Genomic DNA, 27,947 nt, shown 5'->3' on the forward strand with positions numbered 1-27,947 from the left:
GATTTTTAATGTATAGATAAAAAAAATAGAATAAATTACACCTTTTTCTTCAATAATAATGAAACAGGAATATTTTATTTCAAAAGAAATCACATTTTCTCTTATTTTATGTGGTCACCTTTTCATACTGGTTTTGAAATACGATCGTATATAATCATTTTTTTCATCTTGATATACTTTTCTCCCATCTCATAAAACAAGTAATAAAAAAAACGACAAATTACATTTCAACAGAAATAGAAAATACTGTCTTTTAATGCATATCTAATTTGCTTAAAAATTTCATTGCTACAAGTTTGAAAACAGAAACGGAACATTAAATAATAAATTAAACATTAAATTAGAAAAAAAAATTGAAAGGCAAGAAGTTTGTTTCATTAAAATTAGACTTGAAAAAACATGTGTCTTTAAATTATGTCTTATATTATGTCATTTAAAAGCAATATTTATAGTGTCATTATTTAAAGTGTCATTTGCAATTTTAATTAATATTGTGCAATTCTGTTTGACTCGACAATTTCACTTTTGTAATAATATCAACGATAATAGTAATAATTAAAATAATAATTATTATTATAATAATAATAATTAAAATAAAAATAAAAATAGTAAACTAATAATAATAAAATTAATAATAATAAAAATAATAGGTAATAAAAAATAATAAAAATAATAATAGTAATGATAATAGAAATAATAATAATAATAGTAATAATAATATTAATAATAAATAATTAAATACGCTTTGATTTTAACATTATTCTCGGTCTATATAAACAATCTTACTTCTACTCGAATGTATTAAGCTCGTTATCTAATTATTATTGTAAATTGATTTTCGTGGATTTTTGAAGTCTTTGACTCGTGCTCTTTAATTTGTCATATTCTTGAGCTCGATTATATAACAAAACACCTGCAATTACTAAGGATGTGCCAAGTGCGGATAAGCCTGTCACTGGGTTGTTGAATAATAGGACCGATAGCCATATCAGGAAAGCTCTTTTTGCCGTGTTCGCCACACTATAAAAATAAGAAAAGAAAATTTTTCAGAAAATTATTCACAGTCTTTTTTTAAATAACTAAAATTCAATTTTTATATTTTTGGATAAAATTGAATTAATACAAATTTATTTCAATTTTAAGCAACAATTTTTTTTAACTATTAACAATTTTATTAATCAAAAATTGACATATTAATTTTATTAGCCAACAATTTCCATGATCATTTATTTTATTAATATTAATTTTGTTAACCATTAATTACTATTTTATTAACTAAAAATTGAATTACTAAATTTTTGAACCAATAATTGAATTACTAATTTTATGAACCAATATTTGAATTATTAATTTCATTAACAAATAATTTAATTATTAATTTTATTAAACAATAATTGCATTAATTCAATTTTATTATCCAATACTTGAATTACTAATTTTATGAACATTGGTTCAATAATTGAATTACTAATTTTATAAAGCAGTAATTGAATTTCTAATTTTATGAACCAATAATTGAATTACTATTTTTATGGACCAGTAATCGAATTATTAATTTTATAAATAAACTTTCTTCTTAAATATTTATAATAAATTTTGCAAAATTTACCTGTGAGTAACAGGACTTATATAGTCCATAAGAACATATGCCGTTATACTTTGAAAATGGAAGAAAATCCCGTTCAAAATGAACGCTGATAAGAGCCTTAAACTAAAGGTACTTTCGATATTTGCAAGATCAACGAGCAAAATTGACGCTGGAATTTGCACCACCACACTTGCCAAACTGGTGTAAAATTGTAGTTCCGCAGGCCTGCATAAAGAAAAAAATATTATTAATTAATATAATAATTATAATATAAATTTTAGTTGATGAAATTTACTATACGATTACAATAAACGATTTAGAAGAAATTTTTTTTTAATCTTTTGTATAAATAAATTTTTATACAGTTTCTTGATTTGTAATTTCTAAAAAAAAAATTTTTAATCAAAAAAATTTATAAATTTCCTTCTGGAAAATAATTTTTTCAATCATCAATTGAATAATTAATCGATCATAAACTTTATGAACTTCACCTATTTCAATTTTTTGAAAAGACAATTTGTAATAATAAATTACGAATAATAATAAATAATAAATTACGTACGTGTATTTAAAATTGTCACCACTAATTAACATCTTAGAATAAACATTTTGCAGACACTCAGTCAGATTGGTTGCCATTGCGGCTATAAAACCTCTGAGGTCAAAACTAATTTCGTTCAAAGAACATAGAGCTAATCCTCCCATGACAGGAATTAATGATAAATTGACATAGAGGCCAGTATGTTCGCCTGAAAGAAAAAAAATTAAATTAATAAATTAATAATATACCAATTATTCTACCAAAAATTACTCGCGAATTACAGCAGTCCATTTGTTATTAGTATGCAAATTACAAACTTTTTTAATTTTAAAAGACAATTTCAATTTTTGAATAATTTCAGTTTCAAAATTAAAAAAAAAATTTACTCATTAACTAATTGCATTAAAATTTTTTCAATAGAATTTTAGTAAAATTTCTCATAAGAATTAAATTTTTTCAAAGTATTTAAAAAAATTCTTCAAAACCTTTCAATTATTTTCAATAAAATATTAATTAAATTCCTCTGAAGAATTCAATTATTTTCAATAATTTCAGTAAAATTTTTCGCAAGAATATTTGAAATAAAATATTTTGAATAAAATTTGTAGAAACAATTTAATTATTTTCGAAATTTTTATAAAATTCTCCGAAAGAATTCAATTATTTTTATAATTAATGAAATTCTTCGCACAAAATTAAATTATTTTTTAATACAATTTACATAACATTTTTTTCGAAGAAATTCAATTATTTTTAAGAATCAAAAAATAAAAGTCTTGGAAACAATTAATTTATTTTATTTGAAATTTATTTATTTTTATTTATTTCATTTATTTTTTTTCTTTACTTAATCATTAATTTAATTATTAATTAATTATAAATTTTACTAAAGTTCTTTAAGAGAATTAAATGTATTTTAGATTCAAAATTAGAAAAGTTGTAACATTTCTTTAAAAAAAAAACATTTTTTGCTATTAAATAAAAATTCCCTTATTAACAAAACAATTTTGTTTAATTATTTTTTGTTAATTATTTAAGTTAATATTCAAAATTAGAAAATTAAATTAGAAATTTTAAATTATTAAATTCAAAATTTTAAAATCAAAAAGAAGAAAAATTATCAAAAAAATTAGGAAACAAAAAAGTAAACAAAAGCAGCTAACTTCATGCTGAACAGACATCCGTAATACATGACAATGATTATAAATATAAGGGGAAGAAATACCTTCTCTGGTTGTAAAAAAATTATAATTATTTTATAAAATACCTTCTCATGTGATAATGTAAAAATTCTTTAAAACCTAAGTAGTATTTATTTAGTAAAAATTATATTTACCTAATAGATATCTACTTATAAGTACGGTGAAAAGAGGAGCACTACTTTTTATTGTTTCGGTAAAGCTCACAGCTACATAATTTAAAGATACAAGTCCTAAAACCACTGTCATAAATCTCGTACAACCAACTAAAGTCATATGCCTGTAAAATCCAGGAGGCCTCATCAACCGAGAATTTGCTCGGTACATACCGCAAGGAAAGTACATCTGTATAAAGCCGCAAACTGCAGTCATCAACATTTGACACGCACCTTCAAAAATCAGGTTAGTATATCGTTATTCGTTAATTTCCCAGAGAATAAAACTTATACCATAAAAGAAGTTGTTGAAAAGTGTATCAAATTAATCTTAATTAATTATTTCTAATAATTCTTTGTGACGCGCTCGGAAAAAAGGTTCCTAAGAAGCAAACAATTTTAGGTTATGTTCGCAATTTTTGTAAATGAAAATAAACAAAGGGGATGGAATATTAATGCAAATAATCTGTATTTAAAGTCCCTTTACATCGAAAATATTCGATAAAAACTGATTTTACTTTTGTGAAATTCGCATCAGAAACTTTTAATTCAGGTAACAATGACAAAATCATAACCTTAAAATTGTTAGTTTCTCAGGTACATTTTTCGGAGAGTGGCACATTTAATTCTTCGAGTAATTATCTGAAATACAATTTATAATTCCAGATCACTAATTTGTGTTTATTTGAAATATAATTCATAAGGTAATTTATAAATAATTTATAAATTTTAGATCATAAATTTGTGTTTACTTAAAATATAATTTATAATCTCCAGATCATTAATTTGTGTTTAATCGAAATATAATTTATGACTTCAGATAATTCACTAATTTGTCATTCAATTTAAAAAAAGATAATTTAAAGTATTTTAAATACTAAATTACATTTTTAATTTATTCGCAGATCAAAAAATGCATAAATATTAAAGAGATAATTATACGTTCTTGTATATTGACCTTAATAGTTATTAGTACAACAGTTCTCCTATTTCTTAGAAATATTACACTTGTAAAACATTTTATTTATTTTTTAAACCTCTTTTTACAAACTAGACGATCTTGATTAAATATACAAATAAATTATATTTATATAAAAAGAAGCAATATTCAAAGTGTAAGTCAATTCTTTTTTTGCTAAAACACTTTATGATTTTATTATTAATTTCTAGCAAATGTTACGCAAATTATATTGCTAGGCAATAATAATAATATTATAACAATAATATTGGGCAAATTACAAAATTTTTTATTTTCAAATATAAATTTTTTAAATAATTTCGTAGTTAAAATTTTAAAAATTCACTTAGTAAGTACAAAATTAATTAGGTATTATTTTTCACATTTTCAAAAATTTTAAAATAACATTTCACGAAAAATTTTAATTATTTTCTAAAATTTTAATAAATTCTTCTAAACAATTCAATTATTTTTTTAAATAGTAAAATTCTTCGCAAGAATTCAATATTATTTTCAATTCAATTTTAATAAAATTCCTCGGAAGAATAAATTCAATTATTTAAAAATTTTTTAACACATTTCGAAAAAATGTAATTTTTTTCTAAAATTTTAATTGAATTCCTCGGATGAATTTAAATATTTTTAAATATTTCCATAAATTTCAATTATTTCCTAAAATTTTAATAAATTTCAATTATTTCCTAAAATTTTAATAAATTCTTCGAAACAATTCAACTATTCTTAGAAATAGTAAAATTCTTCGTAAGAATTCAATTATTTTCAATTCAATTTTATTAAAATTCTTCTTCATAAAATTTAATTGCTTTCAAAATTTTCAATTAAAATTATTAAATAAACTCCATTAGTTTAAAAAAAATTCATAGAAATTCTTCAAAAGAATTTAATTAGGATTTTTAAAAATTTTAATAAAATTCTTTGCGAGAATTCAGTTAATTTCCAAAATAATAAAATTCTTTGAAGGAATTCTATTATTATCAAATTTTTTGAGATAATTCTTTGCAACAATTCGATGATTTTCAATACATTAATTTTGCGAATACATCAAGAATTTGGTTTAGTTTTAATCAGTGTTTTAAAAAAGAAACAAGGTTGATAATAAACAAAAAATACGTTTTACTTAAAAATAATTTTTTTAGCTAAAAGTATAGTAAATCTTACCTAAAATCGTAGGGTCTCCCTTCATAAATGAAAGAATGTATTTGTTTAAAAAGAGGGTACAACCACTGAAGACGTACCATAGTATTAAAAATAATAATGCTCTAGGGTTTGCTAAACCACCTTTATTATCAGACGTTAAAATCAATTCTTCCCTTTTTTTATGTTCCAAATGATGTTTATTGTGATTCTCCGAAATTAATAATTCTTCACTATCTAATGGTAAATATGTTGTATTCGCACATGCCGAATGATTTTCCATGACCTCTTTCTGTCAAATTTGAAATAATTCACAAAATACGATGTTTCACTGTGTATTGACGTTAAAAAATAACGTCGATTTTTGCTCATGCCGATGCAAATAAAATTTATCGTATAGTTTTTATATTAACTTGAAAATTCATATTATTGAAACGTGTCTCTTCTTTCGAGGTTATGTCTGATATAACCTAATATCAATAAGTGATTTTTTTTTATCTTTTTTATCCTTCTATTTATCAATTCAGTTTCTGTGTGACTGAAAAAGTTTCCTTCACTATTTGATAGCATATTTTTCTTTTATTTATTTGGTCATTTTTATGTTCCACTAATGTAGATATTTATGACAGTTCGGAAAAGTAGCACAAATTCCGTGTTGTTTAAAAACAAAGCCGAAATATTAAGAATAATAAAACACAATTTGTAAAAAATTTTATGCCGGGAATGTTATAAAATTTAGTTATCAACTATATATTACATATACAGTGAAAAGTAAAAATTATACAAAACGTATGTTGTGTTTGTGTTTTAGTTATATAATGAGAACATGTTTCGACGTTTGGAGGCAGCACTTTATGGAGACGAATAGACGATTCGATGGATTCGATGGCTTTTTCGAAAGGTAAGAAAGAATTCGATTTTTTGAAAGAAATTTAAAAAGAAATTTAAAATAAGACATTTATTTTGAAAATATATTTTTCGATTTACATTTTTAATATTAAAATAATATCACATAAATATTATATCGCATTGTTAAAAATATAATTTCTTTCTCTGAAGGCACCGGAATTTAATTATTCAAATAACAGATTTTTTAATTAAAAATTATGAAGAAAACTGATTGATATGAACTTTATAAACTTTATATCCTCTATATCAATGTTTTGTAAATAATTATATATTTTTTCGTTAGTAATTGTTAATTTATTAGTTTGTTTAGTTAATAATTAACTAAAATTCTGTAGAGTAGTTTTTCTTCTTTTCGGATTTTTTCATTTGTGTTGCAGAACAAGTCTTCTTAAAATCTTTATAAGCTAAAATAGCGACATTTCGTCCTCCAATTGCGCTCATTTCCATTGCACTCGCAGCCCATTCAATTGCATTAACATGATACAGGCCCTTGTGAAGTTTAAATTTATCCAAACGATTTTCCGTCGAATAATGCGGATATGCTTTCCAAATAATCTTCTTTACTTGCCCAACCTTAAAAAATATTATTACTATTAATTATTAATTATTAAATTTAGGTTGAAATATCAATAAGTATTCAATTTAATAAATTTCAATAAATAATTTATTTACTTAATTTATTTTCGATTAGTTTAAATTTCACTAATGAAATAATTAATTTCGTGTCTCATTTCAATAATATTTCTCAAAATCATTTTTTGCTAACCTTGGAGAGGATTTTATTGACAAATTTCGGATTCATAGATTCTCTGGTGAATATTTTCCAAATGTCGGACGAGCCTTTCTCTCCATTATCATTAACAGAATTAACTTTTCCAATTGAACTGACAATTGTTTTATTGGGATTACAACTCAAAATACAGTCGATTTCACTCTCTAGGCCAAAATGTAGTGGATTTAGTTTTCCTTCAACGAAAGTGGCAATTGTTGTTTGGTATTTGCCAGGAACTGTAAATATTCCTTCTTCGGGAAATTCTTCAAATTCTATTGAATTTTCTTGATCGTTTGTCAAAGGCCTGGCGATTATAACAATATCATAGACGTCAGTGATAATATTTGTATCGTCTGCAAGAAATACGTAATTAAAAATCAAACTTGATTTGAAAAATTAAAGTAATTATGCGGATTTTTACCTTCTTTTTTATAGGATAATTCGTATTCGATTGAATCTTGATCTTTTAAAATCAAACGTATTTTTTCTACTTCTGATTGAATTATTTTTACACGATTGTTTTGACGTATTAAATTCTCAGGTACCTTAAATAAAATTAGGATTAAAATTAAAAGTAACAGTAAAAGTAAAATTAAAAGTAAAATTAAAACCAAAATTCTTGAATTAAAATTCAAGACAGAATTAAAATTGTGTAAATTGTATTCAATTAAAATTGTTTCGTCAAATTAATGTAAAATATTTACCAGTTTGTTTCCTCCTTTAACAGACCAAAGATTCGCTCCCATTCCGGCTAATGAAACAAAACCAACAAAACTGTGAACATTAGTTTCTTGTCCGTAATTCACAACTAAAGTGGCTTGCACTAATTCATCAATTAATTTTTCTGAAATGCCCTTGTTTAGCAAATGATTTTTAATAGTTTCAGTTAAATATCCAGGAAAATCAGCGTTCATTGCTGCTAGTAATGAAGTTACATTTTCAAATGCTATCTCATTGTCCTGAAGTTTATAAATTTTATCGAAATTGTCCAAAACCCAGGTAACGAGCCTGAAAGGAAGAATCATTAAAATTTTTCAATAGTTTTTCGTTTTTTTTCTTCTATTTATTCTTTTTATTCTTTTTAATATACCTATCGAGCGTAAAAGGTTCAAATCCATATCTATAAATCAACTTTGCAATTGATATCAATTTCCAACTACTAAGTTTCACAACAAATTTGTCTCCATTCCAAATTCCCAATGTTGACGAATCCTCATGATTGTTTTTCTTCAGGTCTAGAAAAATTCATATGATTCAGTATAATCTTGTTATGATATTTATTATTTTTTTAAAATAAAATACAATAGAGACTTCATTATTCGGATAATCGAAAAAAGTACGAAATAAACGTTTAGTTAAAATATTTCAAAAGATTTACATAAACATTTTCTTAAAATTATTAAAATACATAAAAACGCAAAGTTTTGTGTGAAAATTCAAAATTCACTGTTTATATTAGAATTGAGTCTCGATAATTAAACTTTCGAGAAATAAAATTTCTCAATTTTGTTCTGCGGTCCCTTGAAATATTTTTCATATTTAAAACATTCGATAAATGAAATTTGAATTGAGATCCTTGAGATTCAATTTATCCAGAGTCGACTGTAATATTTATTTTACAAATTGCCAAAAATAAATAAATATATACAATTACCAAGAAGTTTAACGAAATCTTGCATGTATTTGTTCTTTGGATGTATTACTGCACCGCCAGCTTCAAATTCATTTCCTCCAATTTCGACGTTCGCCAATCGTCCTCCCAATTGTTTTTTCTCAAAAAGGTCAATTTTCAAATTATCCTTGAATAAATCTGAAAGAAAATGGGACGCAGATGCTCCTCCAATTCCGCCCCCAATAATAGCTGTTGAAATTAATAATCTTTTAAGTAAATTAAAAATTCTTACCTATTTCTAAATTGATTAATTTTAATTTTGAATAATTTTTAATAATTTTTAAACAAAATTTCCTTTTAATTTTGATAAAACGTATCACTAAACAAAATATGTATTACCTGTGATAAATACGATACGTACCTACTTTTGGTTTGCAAAGTTCAGTGCAAAAACTGCATTTAAAAATTAATAAACCAAAAATTAATATTTTAGGCTGAAACATGTTAATTATGTTATTGATCATGTTTAATTTTTAAATTTCTATTTGATAAATATAACCTCGAATTTTAGTGCTATATGTACACTCAAGTTGGAATATAATATTACTAATTTAAAATTCGAAACATTTAGCTATTTTTATACTTGACTTTGTTAGCAAATTGTCCATAAAATAATTTATCTATTGTTTTCATTTGTTTTATCACTTAGAGATATGTAATTTTTAAAAAAACATTGTCATAATTTTTTTACTTTGTTATTGTCACGAAGTGTTATTGTATACATTAGTCACTTAAAACTGTTTTAACTACTGCGAATTGCTGTAGTTAAGGAAGTAAACTACAGTTTCGAGAAAGAAAATGTAGAAACTATAACTAGTTTTTTAACAAATATTTTTTTATTAAAAAAAAATAAAAAAAAGGTAATTCAATTTTTTCACTCATATTTCAATAATTGAATAACCAATGTTAATCGATATTTAAAAAAATTATTATTAATATAAAGATTTATTTGTTCATTTAAATTAGATTTTTTATTTATTATTTTAACATTTCTTTTTGTAATTAACACTTTTTTTTGATATTAGAATTTTTTGCTACTACCTTTTTTTCTGGTAACATTTATTTGCTATTAATTAATTATTAATTGCTATTATTTTTTAATTACAATAAGAAATGTTGCGATATTTTTTTCTAATTAAAGAAAAAATTCTTAAATTATTAAAAAAACGTGCATTATAATTTGTTTACTTAAATCAGCACCTTTATAAATATTTTATACGATTAAACTCTACTCACATGGTCAGTTTGATAATGACTTGTTTATTTGATATGATTCGTGACGATTTATTTCACTTTATTTGAACTATATTCACCAATATACATTCAATTTTAAATCTTCAACAAAATGCATTTGTTCTCATTAAGTTTATGTGACACTTAATTCGCCAGTACTACTGGCGAATTAAGTGTCACATAAACTGGGCCCCAGTAGCTGATTTGTTTCTTTGATATTTATTCAATAATCGTTACTCTAGGGGTCATCCATAAACTACGAGCCCCTTTTTTGGAAATCCCCCCCCCCCCCCTTCTTAAAGTACTATACATTATGAACGACCCTTCATATATTAAACAAATTTAAAAAACAATTGCAAGTCCGTGTGTGTGTCGAATAAAAATTATTTTGTAAAATAAATATTGAAGGTTGCAAAATTAACAACAATTGAACTATTTGTTGAAACTTACATCGTTTTATTTACGATATTATTGTTGTGTGACAATAATAAACTTTGATATTTCAATTAGAATTTATTTCATTAAATCTTGCATACAAAGAGTTCACATAATTCTTCTTATAAAAAGGTAAAAAAACATTTTGATATAAATATATAGATAAATGTAGATCATTCAATATTTTCATTCAAATAATTTTACGTGAAAAACTATTTTAGATATTAATAGAAATTGTTTTTTTTATTTATTTATTATCAGATTAAAATATAACCTTGTATATTGTATGTGAAATTTACTGGTCTTTTATTCTTGAATTTTTTACATTTCGCGAATGAAATAAATCTGAAAAGTGATCTTTTTCATATAGAAATTGGGACTTTAAAATTATTTTCGGTTTTACAGACAGAAAATACTGACAAAGTGTTATTTTTACACGGAATTTGGTGTTAAAATAAAAGAAAATATTAAGTTGGCATAACTGAATAGTGGCTAAGTTCACACGCTAGTACTGCAGGTGGCGCCACTATATCGTGACTAATTTCACACGTGAGAAATTTAACCCTTGTATAGATGGCGTCAGTATGTAGTTGCTAACTTCACTCGCAATAAAAATTGCAACCGTTTGCTTCGTGTTATATTTTTTCGTCACTAAAATTACTTATTATTGAGTTATAAATCTTAAATCAGTGTTTGAAAATTACTCGAAAAGTAGAAACAGAAATAATACACCGATGGAATAACATCCTAGTTTTCGGCAGGATCAAAAAAAGTGCGTGTATAGAAAATAGTGTTCACCGTGTTTGCAAGTGCAATAAGCAGTGTGTGATAATTTCCTTCCACTAACCGTTAAAACGTTTAGAAAACATGTGACTATTTTTGCTTTGAATATTAGTCCCGATTGAATACAGTGTCAAAATAATTTACTCAAATCAGTGTCAATTATACCGATGTGACATGTTCTAGAAGAAGGAGAGGGGGTATCATTATTTGTTTCTAATATTGCATAAGTGCGCTATCAGTGTCTGCAACTGTTACTGCATACGGAGAAGAATACGAACTTGTGCCATGAGTCTGAGGGTTAGAACTTGGTGGTATGGGAAGAGAAGGCAAAGTGGGAGAATTCGCAAACCGCAGAATTATATGGTCTTTAGCGGGGTTGAGGGAGACGAAAAACAAAGACAAAGAAAGAAAAAGAGTAAAACCTGAGGAGTGTGTTTGTGAGAGAGAAAGATAGAGTGAAGTCTATATATGAGATTATGGTCGGGACTACTCGGGAGACTAAAGGATCTAGACAGAGATAGACTTCATCAGTTCGCGGAGGGTGACGGTGCGGGGGTGGAAGAAGGGGGACGGTCCAGAGAGAGGGAAAAGCATCGTGCTTTTGAAAAAGTTTTATCTTGTGCGCGCTCGGCCCGCAGTTACCGAACGCCGGTTTGTACACGCAGACAGTGCAAAACTGTTGTCTTCACGATCGTGTCCGGTTCTTTGGTTGCAAAACCAGATCTCGAACGGCGAGTTGCAGAAATTGTCGCATGTGGGAGATCACGTTTGATGATGACTCCAGGGTGTAGCTTCTAAATTATTTATACTATAATAAACAATTTTTTTTTTCGTGATTAGTTTATTAAAATTCGGGACTAAGTTATCAATTTATAGAAGACAAGAAAAAGTGAGTCAAATTTAGGGAAAGAAAAACTGTGAGAATTTAGAAGAAGTGAATTTTTCGGTCTCGTCCACAGGATGAGGGGGAGTCTGTTATTATGGAATGGTTTTCTACTTCTAATTATTGGAATCGCATCTGTCACCAGTTTAGAGGTTTGTTTTTCATTTCTTTTTTAATTATTGTCGCTAATTTTCGCCATTGTTGACAAAAATGAAAAATGGTAAAAGTAGTAGAACTATTTTTTTGACACTGAATCCGAAAATTGATATACTTATTCATAACGTTTAAAACTTTAAATATTTTAAAGTAACTGTTTTTTATAACCTAAAATATTGTAAAATAGACTGAGAACTTTTATTTTTCTGTTTTTTTTCAGGATAAATTAATTAAAAGTAATTCAAAGCAGATCAATATAATGGTCGTTAGTTGATTAACGAAATTAAGGTTAAATTAATTTTCGAATTGCTTTGTCGCCATTTGATTGTTGGAAAAATGCTTTCCAAATGTTTTGTTCCAAAAAAAATGTGCGAATCGTGTTGTTTTAAATAATTATCGTTTTATAAAACAATTAATTCGTGCGTTGCAATAGAATACCAAATCTCTTTTTGTAAAATAATGAATGTGTACATATTTATAGACAAGTATCGAGAATGCTTATCTGAATCGTTAAATCGTGCGATAGTGAAACATTGCTATTGATATAGTAAACTTTGATTCCGATTAGTTATACACGTTTTAGATATTTGTCTTCCTACAACAATTTTATTACCTTCATTACTGAGACATTTCATACTTGAAAACTATTTCATCTCGATAGAATTCGGTGATTTATTAAATTTATTACAATTTACAAAGTATAAATAAATTTTCGGTTTACAAATTAAATATTTTCCTTATCAGTAGATTTTATCTCTTTCTTTTTACTAAATATTCCAAATATAGGTTAGGTTCTTTTTCTTCAGTTTCAATTCAGCCAATTTTTTTTCCTTTAACCAAATAAAATTATTTAAATAAATAAATAAAAATAATTCAAAAGTCAATAAATAAAAATAACTAAAAATAAAAATGAGTATATCTTTGTTTTATTAAAAAATTCACGTCGGGAATGGTCAGAACGTTTATAATAAAACGAAAAATTACTTTTTTCAGTTTTCTTTTCTTTCAATTTTTTTTTTCGAGAATTTAATTGTGAAGCTATTTTGAAACACAAAACTTTTTTTTCTTTTTTAAATTAATATTTTATTCTTTCTAAATAATTTTTTTTTTAATTCTACACTTGTTGGGGGAGAATGTAAACACGGATAAGAAGCAATAATTTTATAATTTATTGAATTAAAATTTAATGAAATTAGAAAAATTCCAGCAATTCCACTATAAAGTGTGTGCGGCGTTTACACCGCGAGTAGTTAATGACTTTATTAGCAGCTGCAACCATGATGCAGTTTTGCATGTACATATCAGTTTACAAGTATAAACGACCTGAACATTCTTGACATAATCGCAATGAGTAACGCCCTCGATTAACACCATCGATCAATTAAAGGGATTATACTTAACTTAAACTGTTACAAGTTTTCTTCTTCCTTTTTCTCATATAATAACTTACATACATATTCTTTGCTCTCTCAAAAAAAGGAGAAAAGCAAAAATAAAATAAAGCCCAAAAAACTAACACGTGCACGAGCAGACCGTCAATTACGATGAGAATACAAAATTATAGTTATTACGCTCACGACAGCAGTCTTGACTTTAATTTCTGAAAAACCTTATCTCAAATATTAATTCTTTTACTTTCGTGTTATTGATTCATTTACATGTATTATGTAATTATCATTTATAGAATCAATTATACTATTATTTATACTATCATTATTACTATCATAAATCTGAAAAAAAAAATTATTTGATTCAAATAACCGATTATTTGTCTATTATTAAATAAATATTTACATGATTCAAATAAATCATATATTTGAACTAATAATTTCACTACTTATTATTTAAAGCAAATACAATCAAATTGACATAAAAATTGTTTGATACTTGCGTAAATATTTATTTAATAATAGACAAGTAATCGTTTATTTGAATGAAATAATTTTTTTTCAGTGTATATGTAATAAACAATAAATATCATTAATATTATTATATCACTTTTTAAATGGCAATTATTGATTTCAGTATTTTTCGTGACTTTTAATCTTTAGCATTGAAAAAAAAGGATTTGTTCTCAATAATTGTGAATATTTTTAGAAATGGTGTAAAATAATATCTGATTTAGAACTTGAGGGGGTTATCTTTATTAGTATTATTAATAAATATTAGCCACTGAAATTTTATAAATAAAATAAAATTATTTGATAAATAAATATTTATTTGATGATAGAATATTAAAAAAAATCTGAACGTTCAAAGGAAAGAAATATTTATCGCTGTATATATTTTTTGAAAAAATATTAACTGTCTAAAAAATAAAAAACGTAAATAAAAAATTTTAAAACTAAAAATTAATTTTTAATACATGAAACAATATTATTGTAATAAAATTTGAATTTAAAGAGGAATTAGATATAAATAATTTAATTAATTTGAAAGTTTAGAGCTTTAGGGACATGATAATAGACAAGTATAGTCGTTTATTTGAATCAAATAAATTTTTTTTTAAATAGTTGGATTAGACAAAGAAACAAAAATTTATCAAATAAATTTTTATTCAGTATAATTTACTCAACAAAAATAAAAGTTTCGAATGTTCAAATAAATAATAAAGAAATTTATTTGATTCAAATAAACATAGATTTTTTTAAATAAATTTTTGCCTCAGAAGAAAGAATTTAATCACCTGAAGCAAATTTTTATAATATATACAGTTAAACTAATAAATGTTTAAAAAAAATTTATTAATTTTCTTCTCTTTTTTCTGAATGTTGATTTAACAAATTTGGCGATTTCTTTCACAGTTATTCATATATATGCGATGACATTGTTTCAAAAATAATCATATTTTATTAAAATGTTTCCTTAATTTTTTTTTCAAATGTGGGTTATCAATCGAGAAATGAACCGTAAATTCATTATATACTTTTTGATGATTTCATCAGAACAGTATATATAGTCATATCTCTTCTTATTCTGTGTATGTATACATAAACATAAATAATTATACATATATGCGATGAGTATATTAATTTTGACAAATATTTTTTTGCACTTTAATGAAATTTTATGCGTTTCTTTTGATCTTCTCTCGAAATTATAGAATTAGGTACTTTAAATTTGAATTAGTAAAAATGTTTACTAATTTTAAATAGTGACTGATTTTTTGCTTTTGAATTAGTAATGTTTACTAATAAATAATAATTTCCACTAATTTATTATAGTAAAGTGTACTTCATTAGCAAAAAATCTCTCACTGATTCAAATTACTAAACAGTTTTACTAAATTATTTTTAAACTAAATTAACATTTATAATATATAATAATTATAATTTATAATAAACTAAATTTTAATAATTATTAATTATTAAAATATTAACTAATTAATTTGAAAATTTTATTAATAAATAGTAGTTTCTATACTAATTTATTACTAAAATTTACTAATTCAAAAGCAAAAGTAAATGATTAATTTATTTGAATCATTATTTATTAATTGTCTATTATCAAGTAAATATTTATTTGTTAATAGACAAGTAATTTGATATTTGAATATAAAATAAATTTTTTTCAGTGCATTATTATTAAATTGAATTGAAATATTATTTTTATTATTGTTATTATTATATAATATATTTTCTCTCTTGAAAATACAGTAATGAATATTTAAAGAATAAAAAGAATAGTCATTTACAATTTTCATCTCTTATTAGAATATTAAAAATTTGCCTCATATACATATACAAAAATTAGCAGTAATAACATTTGATAGGTGAAATAAAAATAATCCGAATATATGAATTTTAAAATTAAATATATTTGTTTTCTGTGCTTGATGCACTCTGAAAGCATATAGATATGTACATATACATATGTGACGTGTAGAGTAAATGTCTTTTTAGTCTGAAAGAATTTTTCCATGGAGAAGATTATTAATCCAGTTCAACATTTCTGTCTGAATTTAATTATCGCCGTCCAATTAGGTAATTGGTCGATTCGATACTGTATTATATTATAAATTTAAAACCTTAAAACAGGGGTCATTAAACACTCGTTTTGTAGATGTACCCGTTTCAATTTCTTGGCACTTTCCAATATATATATATTCTTCAAAGACTTTAATAAATTATATGATTCTTACATACGATGAGAATAATTCTCAATGGATTCAATTATTCAGAATCAAGGATAAATTAAATCATCCTTATTATTAAATTGTGTCATTAAAAGCTTTCATTTTATAGAAAAATGCATTCATATATATTATTTAAATGATTTTTCATGTTCATTTTTCAAATTGAATCACATAATAATTCTCGTTAGTCGGAGTTGTCACTTAAATTTGAATTTTTTTTCCTGATTCTCAGACTGAGAATTGAAACTAATTCAAAATTACGAAGGACGACTTTTTGTTATTTAATTAGTTCACTGAAAAAAATAATAGGGTTGCCACAGGGCAGGGAAATCAGGGAATTCAGGGAAAAGTCAGGGAAAGTAGAATTGGTAAGGGAAAAGTCAGGGAAAGTAGAATTGGTAAGGGAAAAGTCAGGAATTTTTATTAAAGTACTAGAAAAAATTGAATTTTGGAAAAGTTACAAATGATTGCAGAAATTAATAAAATTTTTCTCCAAAATTCAATTACCTACACTGAAAAAAAAATTCTAATGAGTATTATTTGATTCAATTAAATATTTAATTGATAATAGTTAATTAGCCGGTTACTTGAATCAAATAAATTTTTTTTTTCAGTGTATTTTCAAAAATTTTAATAACATTTTTGGCACAAATTCAATTATTTCAAACATTTTTTTTAAACTCTTGTTCAATTATCTTTAAAACTAATAAAATTCTTTTCCAAAATTCAATTACCTATATTCAAAAAATTTAATAAAATTCTTGACACAAATTCAATTATTTTCAAAACTTTTAATAAAATTCTTGTCACAAATTCAATTATTTTCAAAAAAATTTTTAAACTCTCGTTCAATTATCTTTAAAATTAATAAAATTCTTGGCACAAATTCAATTATTTTTAAAAATTTTCCTCAATTCAATGATTTTCAAAATCTATACTATTTTAATAAAATTTTTCAAAAGAATTCAATTATTTAAAAAAATCTTTATAAAATTCTTAGCAAACATTAAATTATTTTCATAAATAATAAAAATTTCACAGCAATTCAACTATTTACAAATTTTTTTTATAAATTTCTTCACAATAATTCAATTATTTTTTCATGAATAATATAATTCATCGTACACTGAAAAAAAAGTTCATTGAATCAAGTAAATGCATTTTCTTGACCTGATTTACTTGAAACAAACCCATATTTTCTTATTGGAAGAAATTTATTTTCTTGTGTCAAGTAATTTTGAGCATTGATCAAAGTTATTGGAATAAGAAAATATGGGTTTGACATAAGTAAATATCTTACTGTTTCAAACGAACTGTTTTACATGCGCCAAGTCTCGAAAAAGTATTGAATCAAGAATATCATGTTCTCACGTCAAGTAATTTACCTTGAGTCATTTGGTATCTTGAGTCAAATAATTTTTTTATTTCCTTTAAAGCAACTATTTATTTCATCCAACACCCATAGTCTTGAGCCAAGAAAATGGGAAGATTAATACAAGTTAATAATTGTTTCAACTCAATTAAAGATTATTTTGTTTCAAAGAAATATTAATTAATCTAAGCATTTCTTTTACTTGAAGCATTTCTATATTCTCATGTTTCAAAATCATTAATTTCTTGCGAGAATGTTATATTTTCTGGAATGAAATATTTTATTTATTCAATTCAATTAAGTGTAAGATCTTAATATAAGTAAATATTTGTTTCAAGTCGATTAAAAATTATATTCAATTAATCCCATATTTATTTGAAGAAAGAAATTCATTTTCTTGTGTCAAGTAATTATTAGCATTGAACAGAATTCTTGAATTAAGAATGTAGTATTTGGCGGAACTAAATATGTAATTATTTCAACCAAATATTTTACTTTTCCGAAGTACCAAAAAGTATTGAATCTAGAATATATGTTCTTAAGCGAAATAATAAAGTATTGTCTGGAGAATTCATGTTTCTTGAATCGAATCATTTTATTTATTTGCTTTGAAACTTTTTTTTACTTAACACAATGCCGGTGTTCTTGATCCAAGAAAATATTTTTCTTCAAATGTATATGCAACTTAAATATCAGTTTTTGAAAACTGTCCATTGAGGCTAGGATGGCATAGTGGTAGCGTGACGGCTTCTGGTGCGTGCAACCCGAGTTCAATTCCTCCGACCGTGGAAAATTTTCTTTCAAGGTATATTTGTTGTATTTGTGTTAAGTATTAATTAAATGTAAATATATATGTAAAATAATAATTATTTAATTATTTAAATAAAAAATATAAATGTTAATTAATTAAATAATAAAAATGTTTGACCTAAGTATTAGAAAAGATGGGATGGAGGTAAGGGGGGGGGGGGTAATTTAAGTAAATAATTTACTTGTATTGAGAAAGTATTTTTTTGATTGAAAACTATAAATTTTCTCAAATCAAGAAAATATTTTCTCGGACAGAGAACATACTTTCTTGATTTGATACATAAATGATTTTGAATTAATATATTCTGCATTTCTTACATGCTACTTAATTTCTTGGTAGAATTCCATATTTTCTTGGATCAAGAATATCTGTTCTTCTCACAAAATAAATGTTTTCTTCATTTAATCTTGAATTACTTGAACGAACGTTACAAAAAATTGAATGAATCGAATCAAATAATTCAATCATCTATATATATTCTTAGAACAAGAAAATATTTTATTCATTTAATACATTTTATATTTCGTATAAGAAGATTAACTTCTTGGTCGAATTCCATATTTTCTTGGATCAAGAATATATGTTCTTCTCCCAAATATCCTATGTCAAGAAAATCGTTTTCTTGAATCAATACTTTAATAGTCTTGGCCGTATTCAATCCCACGATTTGCTTCAACCAAGAAAAATTTTCTTGGTTCAATACTTTTTTTTTTTCAGTGTAGAATTTCAATTGTCTTTAACATAATTCCTCGCAATAATTCAATTATTTCTTAAAATCTTTATAAAATTCTTCGAAAGAATTTAATATTTATTTTCAACAATTTGTTGATAAAGTTCTTTATGAGAATTCAATTTTGAGAAACATTCAATTACTCAATAAATATTTTTTTTTGGTATTTAAATAATTGAATTCTCATAGAATTTTCTAATAAAAATTGATTTAAAAATGAATTTCTGTTAAAATTTTAGATAATAATTGAATATTGAAAAGGTTTCAAATTAAAATCTTTGAAAATTTGAATTTTTCATACTTTTAACTGACAATTCTGTAAAATTAATTTTTTTTGAAAAAGTTTAATTGAATTTTTTAAAAAATTATTTCAATTAAGTTTTTTTTCTAGACATTTAATTGAAGAATTTCCGAATAATAGAAATTTCGTAAAATTAAATTGTAAGCAAATAGATTTGAAAATTCTCAAGGAACTTTTGCAAAAATTATTAAAAATAATTGATAATTGATTTCTTTCGAAGAATTTTAATAAAATTTTTAAAAATAATGCCATTTTTCTAAGAATTTACTTAAAATTGCATTAAAAATAATTGAAATTCTGTGAAGAATTTTATTATTTAGGAAAATAATTTTATTGAATACTTGCAACGAATTTTTATTACATCCATTTTTTTAAATAATTGAAATTCTGTGAAGAATCTTATTATTTAGGAAAATAATTGAACTCTTGCAATGAATTTTTATTAATTTTTTTTTAAATAATTGAAATCCCGTGTAGAATATTATTATTTACGAAAATAATTGAATTTTTACAACGAATTTTATTACATTTTTTTAAATAGTTGAAATTCTGTGAAGAATTTTATTATTTAGGAAAATAATTGAATTCTTGCAACGAATTTTTATTACATTTTTTTAAATAATTGAAATTCTGTGTAGAATATTATTATTTATGAAAATAATTGAATTTTTACAATGAATTTTATTACATTTTTTGAAATAATTGAAATTCGGTGAAGAATTGTATTATTTAGGAAAATAATTGAATTCTTGCAACGAATTTTATTCAATGTTTTTTATATAATTAAAATCTTTTGAGAAATTTTATTAAAATAGTAGATTTTGAAAATAGTTGAATTTCAGCGAAAAATTTCATTATTTCTGAAATGTAATTGAATTTTTGCAAGAATTTTTTGAAAACAATTACATTTTTCGAGGAATTTATTTAAAATTGTATTAAAAATAATTGAAATCCCATGAAAAATTTTATTATTTATGAAAATAATTGAATTCTTAGATCGAATTTTATCTCATTTTTTTAAATAATTGAATTCATGTAAAAATGTTATTACTTGTAAGAATAATTGAATTCTTGTGAAGGATTTTATTAAAAATGTTTGTAAATAATTAAATTTTTTTTTTAAATTTTATGGAAGTTTAAATTATTAGAAAACAGGAAGATATATTCTTATAAGCCGTTGAATTTCGAAAAGGTTTTGAATTTGAAATTTTTGGAAAATCTTAATTCCTATGGAATAATAATAACGATTAAATATATTTATTTAAAAATAAAGTTATTGATCTTCTCGAATAATTTTACAATTAGAGAAATTCGTAAATAAATGTAATAGCACATTTTTTTGAGTATCTAATAATTTCTGGAGTGAATCACCACAATATTCTTTAGGGTTAAGGAAAAAGTCAAAATTTTTTCTGCAAATCAGGGAAAAGTCAGAGAAAACAAAATTAATTTTTTGTGGTAACCCCTGAATAAGTCTCTTGAAAGTCACTACAAAATCTATTAATTCTATTATGTTTAGGCCAGAAATAAGAAATATAATAATATAATAAATCGTCTGTTTGGTGGAAAACTGTATCATATTTTAAAAATTCGTTATAAATAATACCATTTTAAAAGTTTGTTATATAAATCATCAGTTTGCGATGCAACAATTTTAATTCGTTTTTTATCTCAATTTGATATCCTTAGAAAAACTGTGAATGGTATGAAATGCTACCAGTTTTCCACCAAGCCAACGATTTATATTATTTATCAAAAACGATGAATTTCGGAAAATATTTTTTTCATATAGGATTTCCTCGTGTGTATATTAATAAATTTGATTTTGAATTGACTATATATATATATATATATATATATATATATATATATACACACACACACAGACACGTATGCATATAATAAAGCAATCGATATGGGGTTAAAAGGCATACAGAAGATTATAGGCCCTGGTCGTCTCAATTGAAAAGCGTTCAAAAAGATTTATACTTTATGAGAAATATGGTAATGCGCACCCGTCGAAGTCATAACGTAACGGACCTCTTCTATCGTTGCTTATGCGTAAGGATTTATTTAAAGGTAGAAAGACATACGATATACTATACAGAGACCACGTATATTTATATGTGTGTATAGCGTTGATACAGGCAAAAGAGAATGCACATTGCTGGTTTCGCGTTAAGGTTTCGTTGGAATCATCGCAATTTCAAGAGTCAATGTCACTTGATAACTCGCCCGCCACATTGAAATACTATAGATATTTTTCCAGAGTTCCAGCGGAAACTCGCATTTCTAATGCTTCAGGGGAAAGAATTTTCTCTTTAATTTGTTTATTGTACACAATTCGTTTCGGAATTGTAATCAATAACGTTGAGGGGAATTTTGTATTTAATTTTTATTCATTCTTAATTAATAGCAATTTTTTGTTTTCTGCTTAATTAGAGAACTAATATTTAAATATTTGATCCGAAGTTTATTAAAATTTTTACAAAAAAATTGGAGTTGGTGAAACTGGCTCTAATTAAATTTTGTAAATTTCAGGCTTCGTACTTATCTACTAAAACCTACTATTTACTACTTTTTTACGATTTACTACTATTTCGATACTTTTTTTTTAGATTTGTGACTCTAACAACTACTTTTTTCTATTTTTGAGAATTTGCACTACTTTAAATTCAACTATTTTCAAAACTTTTTCGAAAATAAATTATTTTCAATTTTTAGTATTTTAATAAAAAATTTCCCAAAACAATTCAATTATTTAAAACACTTTTTTATTAAATTCTTTGCAAACTCAATTATTTTCATAAATAATAAAATTTTCAAAGAAATTCAATTATTTAAATCACAATTTTCATAAAATTTTTGGAAAAAATCAATTATTTAAAAAGATTTTAATAAATCTTAAATAAAATTTTTAAAAATGTAAAGTTCTTCGCAAGAATTCAATTATTTTTATGAATAATAAAATTCTTCTCAGGAATTCAATTATTTTTAAAAATTTTTTGTAAACATTCAACTATTTTCATAAAATAATAAAATGTTCACAAAAATTCAATTGCTTAAATCACAATTTTCATAAAATTTTTTGAAAAAAATCAATTGTCTAAAAAGGTATTTATAAAATGCTTCTCAAGAATTCAATTATTTAAAAACAATGTAATAAAGTTCTTCTGAAGATTTCAATTATTTTTATAAATAATAAAATTCTTCTCAGGAATTCAATTATTTTTATAAATAACAAAATTCATTGCAAGAATTCAATTCTTTTTATAAAAAATAAAAATCATCGCAGGATTTCAATTATTTTTAATGAAATTTTTAAAAAATTCCTTGAAGAATGCAATTACTGTTAATAATTTTATTAAAATTCTTCGAAAAAATTCAATTATTCAAAAAAATTTTTTATAAAATTTGTTTATTATTAGAATTTAATAATTATTTTAGTACATTTTTAATTAAATTTCTTTAAAAGAATTTAATTATTTTTAAAAAATGTTAATGAAATTCTTCGTAACAATTTAATTATTTTTGAAAAATTTTAATAAAATTCTTCGTTGAAATTTAATTAATTTTTAAAATATTTTGAAATTCAATTTTTTGCAATATCTACTATTTCAATAAAATTGCCTTCAAGAATTTAATTATTTAAAAAAACTTTTTAATAAAATTCGTCGCAAAAATTTAATATTTTCGTACGTTATAAATTTTTTTCGGAAAAATTTAATTATTTTCAAGAACCCTTTTAAAATTCTTTGGAGAATTTCAATTATTTCTAATACAATTTCAATAAAATTTCTTGATGGAATTATTATTTTTAAAAGGTTTAACAAAATTTTTTCATAGAATTAAATTATTTTTAAAAATTGTTATAAACTCTATAGAAGAATTCATTTAATTTCAGTGCAAATTTTAATTAAATTTCTCGTACGAATCTAAATTTTCCGCGAGACAATTGAATTTGTATTTTTACAAATTTAATTTTTTATTATGTTACTTTTATCTATTATTTTCATAAATAATAAAATTGTCACAGAAATTTAATCATTATTTAATTAATTTAATTTAATTTAAATTATTTTCAATACAATTTTAAACAAATTCTTCGAAAAATGTAATTATTCTGGAAAATTTTGTTTAAATTCTTCGGAAGAACCTCAATAATCTAAAAAAAATTGTGATAAAGGTCTTTAGAAGAATTCAATTTTAAGAAATATTCAATTATTCAATAAATTATTTATTTTTGTAATTAAATAATTTAATTCTCGTAGAACTTTACTAATAAAAATTGATTTAAAATTGCATTTCAGTTAGAATTTTAGATAAAATAATTGAATATTAGAAGCGTCATAGTGTCAACATTATAACGCTTCTTTTTAGAAATAATTGAATTTCAAAGGATTTTTAAATTGAAATCTTTAAAACATTTGATTGTTGTAAAACTGTATAGCAATATTTAAATTTTTATTGTGAAATAAAATGATTAAAGTTTTGAATAAGTTTATTAAAAAATTTCATGAAAAAAAATGATTGAATTTTGGAAGAATTGCAGTTATTGTATAATTTTTAGAAATAGTTAAATTTCAAAAAACATTGAAATTATTTAAAATATTTTAATTCCCTTGGAAAAATAAATATTTATTCAAAAGAAATTATTTTATTTTTGAATGTAATTTAATTTAGAAATTATGAAAAAATTCACTGAGAAAAGTCTTTTTTAATCTAAAAACAAGTAGCCACCAAATTATGTTCAATTCAAACATAATTTTTTTAGTTGATTGTAAATAATAATAAATATATTAATCTGAAATAATGAAATCTAATATTTAAAGTTTAATAAAACAAAAAATTTTTTTTGGGCTGTTCACATAAATTATGTCTTACTTTTTGGAGAGGGGTGGGGAGGGGGGGGGGAGTCGAGCAATTACTATTAGTGACACCCAAAAGAATGTCACACTAATGTACCTAAAAGCGTGGGGGGACATGCTCTCTAAATCTGAATATGTGAAAATTCACATATTTGTACGTTATAAGTCGTCTTCTCGATCAATAAGTGCATATACACTTATAATAAGTGAAATTTCACTCAGAATAAGTGAAAAATTCACTTATTTATAAGTGTATATGCACTTATTGATCGAGAGGACGACTTATAACGTACAATAAGTGAAATTTCACATATTCAGATTTAGAGAGTGGTAGTGGGGGTTAAAAATGCTAAAAATTATAGTGTGACACATATAATATATATATATGCACGACTCCTAAGTGAATTTTAGTGATTCGATTTGATTCAGATTTAGGGACTTATTGAAAAGAATTTCGTGAATACAATTATACATATATTATGTATATATATATGGTATATGAGTAAACCGGTATCCTGGTTGCGCAAATATTGTCAGGGTCGTCGAAAATGTTAAGATGTATGGGAGACGAAACAAAAATGAGCGTATATCAAGAAAGTTATATTATATACAGAGGAGAGAAAAAAAAGAAATCGCTTGGAAGCAGTAATTAAATCCTTTTTACACTGGCGAATGCAGCGTCAGAAAATTCACATACATGTCCATACTTAGCATGAAATTTGAAAGTCCAGTCTTATTTTTCTGTTATTCGCAATACACCTTATTCTATATTGTATAATAAATTTAACACTTTTACATATTCACTACTGTATTACAAGTATTAATATACTGTGTATTACTCATTACAAGTGATTACAGAAAAAAATTTATAATAATTTTCTCGCAGGTTTAATTTTCAATTTTTTAAAGCACTTTTTGCAATTTTGTTTATCAATATTCTATATTGAGGTTTTTATTTCACTGCATTTCAATTAAATTTATGGGCATTGAATATGAAATTACAGTATTAATAATAAACTTTATATCTTGATTATAGGTTTCAAATTCATAAAATTTTGTTTAAAGAAAGTTTTAAATATTCAGTTTCACATAATTTCGTTTCAACTCGTACAAAGTTTGGTGAGAGTCAAATATCTAACTTTTGATTGAAAATATTATGGTATTGTGTGTTTATATTCATTTACAAATTGGGATTTTGTTGTACCAAATTAAAAAATCTACAGAGTTTTACTAGATTACTATAAAATATAATTTCTACATGAATTCTAATGTATTATAAATATATATAGAGATTTACACAATTATTTTTCTGTGGATATTAATTTAGGTTCCTAGAGTTTCGAACGTCCATAAGAGCTATGATATTTTTATTGTTTCTTTTAATTTTATTTTTCGCACAAAATATTGTTTTTCATAAGAAAGAAAATAATTTTTTTCGAAAATAAATATTTCAGTTACAATACTTTTCTTTTTAGTCTAGTAATTTTCAAAAAAATATTGGAGCATGAAAATGTGAACGTTCAAAACTTTAGGAAAATCAATCATTTTTGTTTTAAGATGTCCCTGCACATATAGCGTGTCGATGCTCAGCATCAAAATTTATTATTTGCAGTTTTTAGAGATGAAAACATCAGCAATTTGAGTTTTTTCATTGTTTGAAAAAACACTCAAAACCCATGGCATTTTTAACCTAAAACGGTTGAAATAATTATTTGGTTCAATCTTTTTGATTTCGCGAAAAAATCGCTTTTCGACCCTAACGATTCTACTCCAATTTTTTAGGGTCTTTGAAATACAAAATTTATACAGAATTTTTACTGGAATTTTTAAACAATGATTCTATAGAATAATTTTATTAAAATTCTGCAAAACTTTTTCAAGTTGGTACAGAAAATTTTCTTTTGAATGTACAGTTTTGTAATTTTATCGAAATAGTATGTGACAAATTCGTTTTAATTTTGAACTTTCATGAAGGTATTTATTTCATATGTACTCCTGTTAAACATATATCTTTATGCTTTAAACAGTTTCTATCTCTGCAGTATCCCACTAAAAATAGATGGGAATCCGTTTAGCAGGTCTCACTATAGAGAAAGTCTAGGGTAAAGTTAATAAATACTTTAATGTTATACTGGCTTTTTGAAAAGTGATGTTTCAAGTGTTAATTGTCAGTGTACAGGCTCTCCTTGACTCATAAAAGACATATATATTCTTGACTATAGATTACCGACGACAAATTTCTTTCAATTTCTTTACGACATTAAAATATTGATATTATTGATTTCATCTCTTGAGGAAAATTTATTTCTTTTCTAAATAATAATAATAATATATATTATTGGAAAATAAGGTAACTTTTTTTAAAGAAGAAATCCAAAAAATAATTTTATTTTAGCTTGAAATTTATGTTATTTTTTGAGTAATTGTGTTTTGAGTAACAATTTCTTATTTTATGCACAAAAAAATTAGAGTCGCAGTTAATTTAACTTGAAAGAGAATTCTTTTTTGATTTTTCTTTTTTAAATTAGTTGTAGACTTCAGGTTTTCATTGAAATCGAGATTGAAATTGATTCAATTTATTAGAGTTCCAATTTTAAATTTATAAAAAATTCTTATTTATAATGAAGAGAATTTGAAACGGATACACCGAAAAAAAGTAACTTTTATTATTTACTTCAGTAAAACTTATTCAAACTGTCTGGAAATTCCGAAGCATTTCTGCTTTTTGCAACTTTTACTATTTCCGGTTGAGTGAATTTTCCTACGTTCGGAGTACAGTTCACTAATTTTTAATAAAATTTATAATTTTTCCGAGAAATTAACTTATTCTAACACTGTTAAAAAATAAGTTTTGTTTTAAGCCTAATTTTGACTAAAACATGATCCCCAAGTTTTGAACGTTCAAATGAACAAAATGTTTTTTATTGAAGATATTTTTATAAATTACTAATTACAAAAAATTTAAAAACTGAAATATTTACGTTTAGAAACTCAGTAATTAATTTTTTAGATAGTGACGCAAAATAATTGCAATAAAAATTTAATTTGTAGAAGAAATAAATAAATATCGTTCATTTGAACGTTCAGAACTTTAGGATCTTACTAAAACAACTTACATTAATCCAAATATTTACTAAATTTCTGCTTAGAAAACTGATTTTAAAACTTATTTTCAAATGAAGCCCAAAACTGAGTTAAATTTAAGAAAAAACACGTTTTAAGCTGTAATTGCGCTTTAAGACTTTGATTTTGCAGTGAAAATAGTAAAATTTACTCCAAACATTTAGTAGA

At 23.7% G+C, this 27,947-nt stretch overlaps 3 protein-coding genes across 17 annotated transcripts in view; 1 reads left to right on the top strand and 2 right to left on the bottom strand.

Annotated features, from left to right (window-relative positions):
* Window positions 1-48: 48 nt before the first annotated feature.
* LOC122507751 (solute carrier family 35 member E2A-like) lies at window positions 49-6,436 on the bottom strand. The gene is made up of 5 exons (XM_043620626.1): window positions 5,621-6,436; window positions 3,466-3,717; window positions 2,151-2,337; window positions 1,610-1,813; window positions 49-1,020 (listed from the first exon to the last, which is right to left on the bottom strand). The coding sequence occupies exons 1-5, from the start codon at window positions 5,877-5,879 to the stop codon at window positions 822-824; spliced, it is 1,101 nt and encodes a 366-aa protein (XP_043476561.1). The 5' UTR covers window positions 5,880-6,436; the 3' UTR covers window positions 49-821.
* A 309-nt stretch (window positions 6,437-6,745) lies between these two features.
* Window positions 6,746-9,672, bottom strand: LOC122507779 (prenylcysteine oxidase 1-like). The gene is made up of 7 exons (XM_043620688.1): window positions 9,311-9,672; window positions 8,932-9,138; window positions 8,368-8,512; window positions 7,982-8,285; window positions 7,699-7,822; window positions 7,272-7,630; window positions 6,746-7,078 (listed from the first exon to the last, which is right to left on the bottom strand). Exons 1-7 carry the CDS (start codon window positions 9,411-9,413, stop codon window positions 6,827-6,829), a joined length of 1,494 nt encoding a protein of 497 aa, XP_043476623.1. The 5' UTR covers window positions 9,414-9,672; the 3' UTR covers window positions 6,746-6,826.
* Window positions 9,673-12,311: 2,639 nt separating this feature from the next.
* Window positions 12,312-27,947, top strand: part of LOC122507790 (basement membrane-specific heparan sulfate proteoglycan core protein) — a 282,285-nt gene continuing 266,649 nt past the window's right edge. For all 15 annotated transcript variants that reach the window (XR_006302150.1, XR_006302162.1, XR_006302152.1 and 12 more), the window contains exon 1: window positions 12,312-12,435. Coding sequence is in view for 2 of the 15 variants with exons in the window: in XM_043620734.1 (XP_043476669.1) it covers window positions 12,361-12,435 (75 nt within the window). In the remaining 13 variants the exon portion in view is untranslated. The remainder of the gene's footprint in view (window positions 12,436-27,947) is intronic.

The sequence above is a fragment of the Leptopilina heterotoma genome, unplaced genomic scaffold (genome assembly GCF_015476425.1).
Source record: "Leptopilina heterotoma isolate Lh14 unplaced genomic scaffold, ASM1547642v1 Lhet_114, whole genome shotgun sequence".
Taxonomy (NCBI): Eukaryota; Metazoa; Arthropoda; class Insecta; order Hymenoptera; family Figitidae; genus Leptopilina; species Leptopilina heterotoma.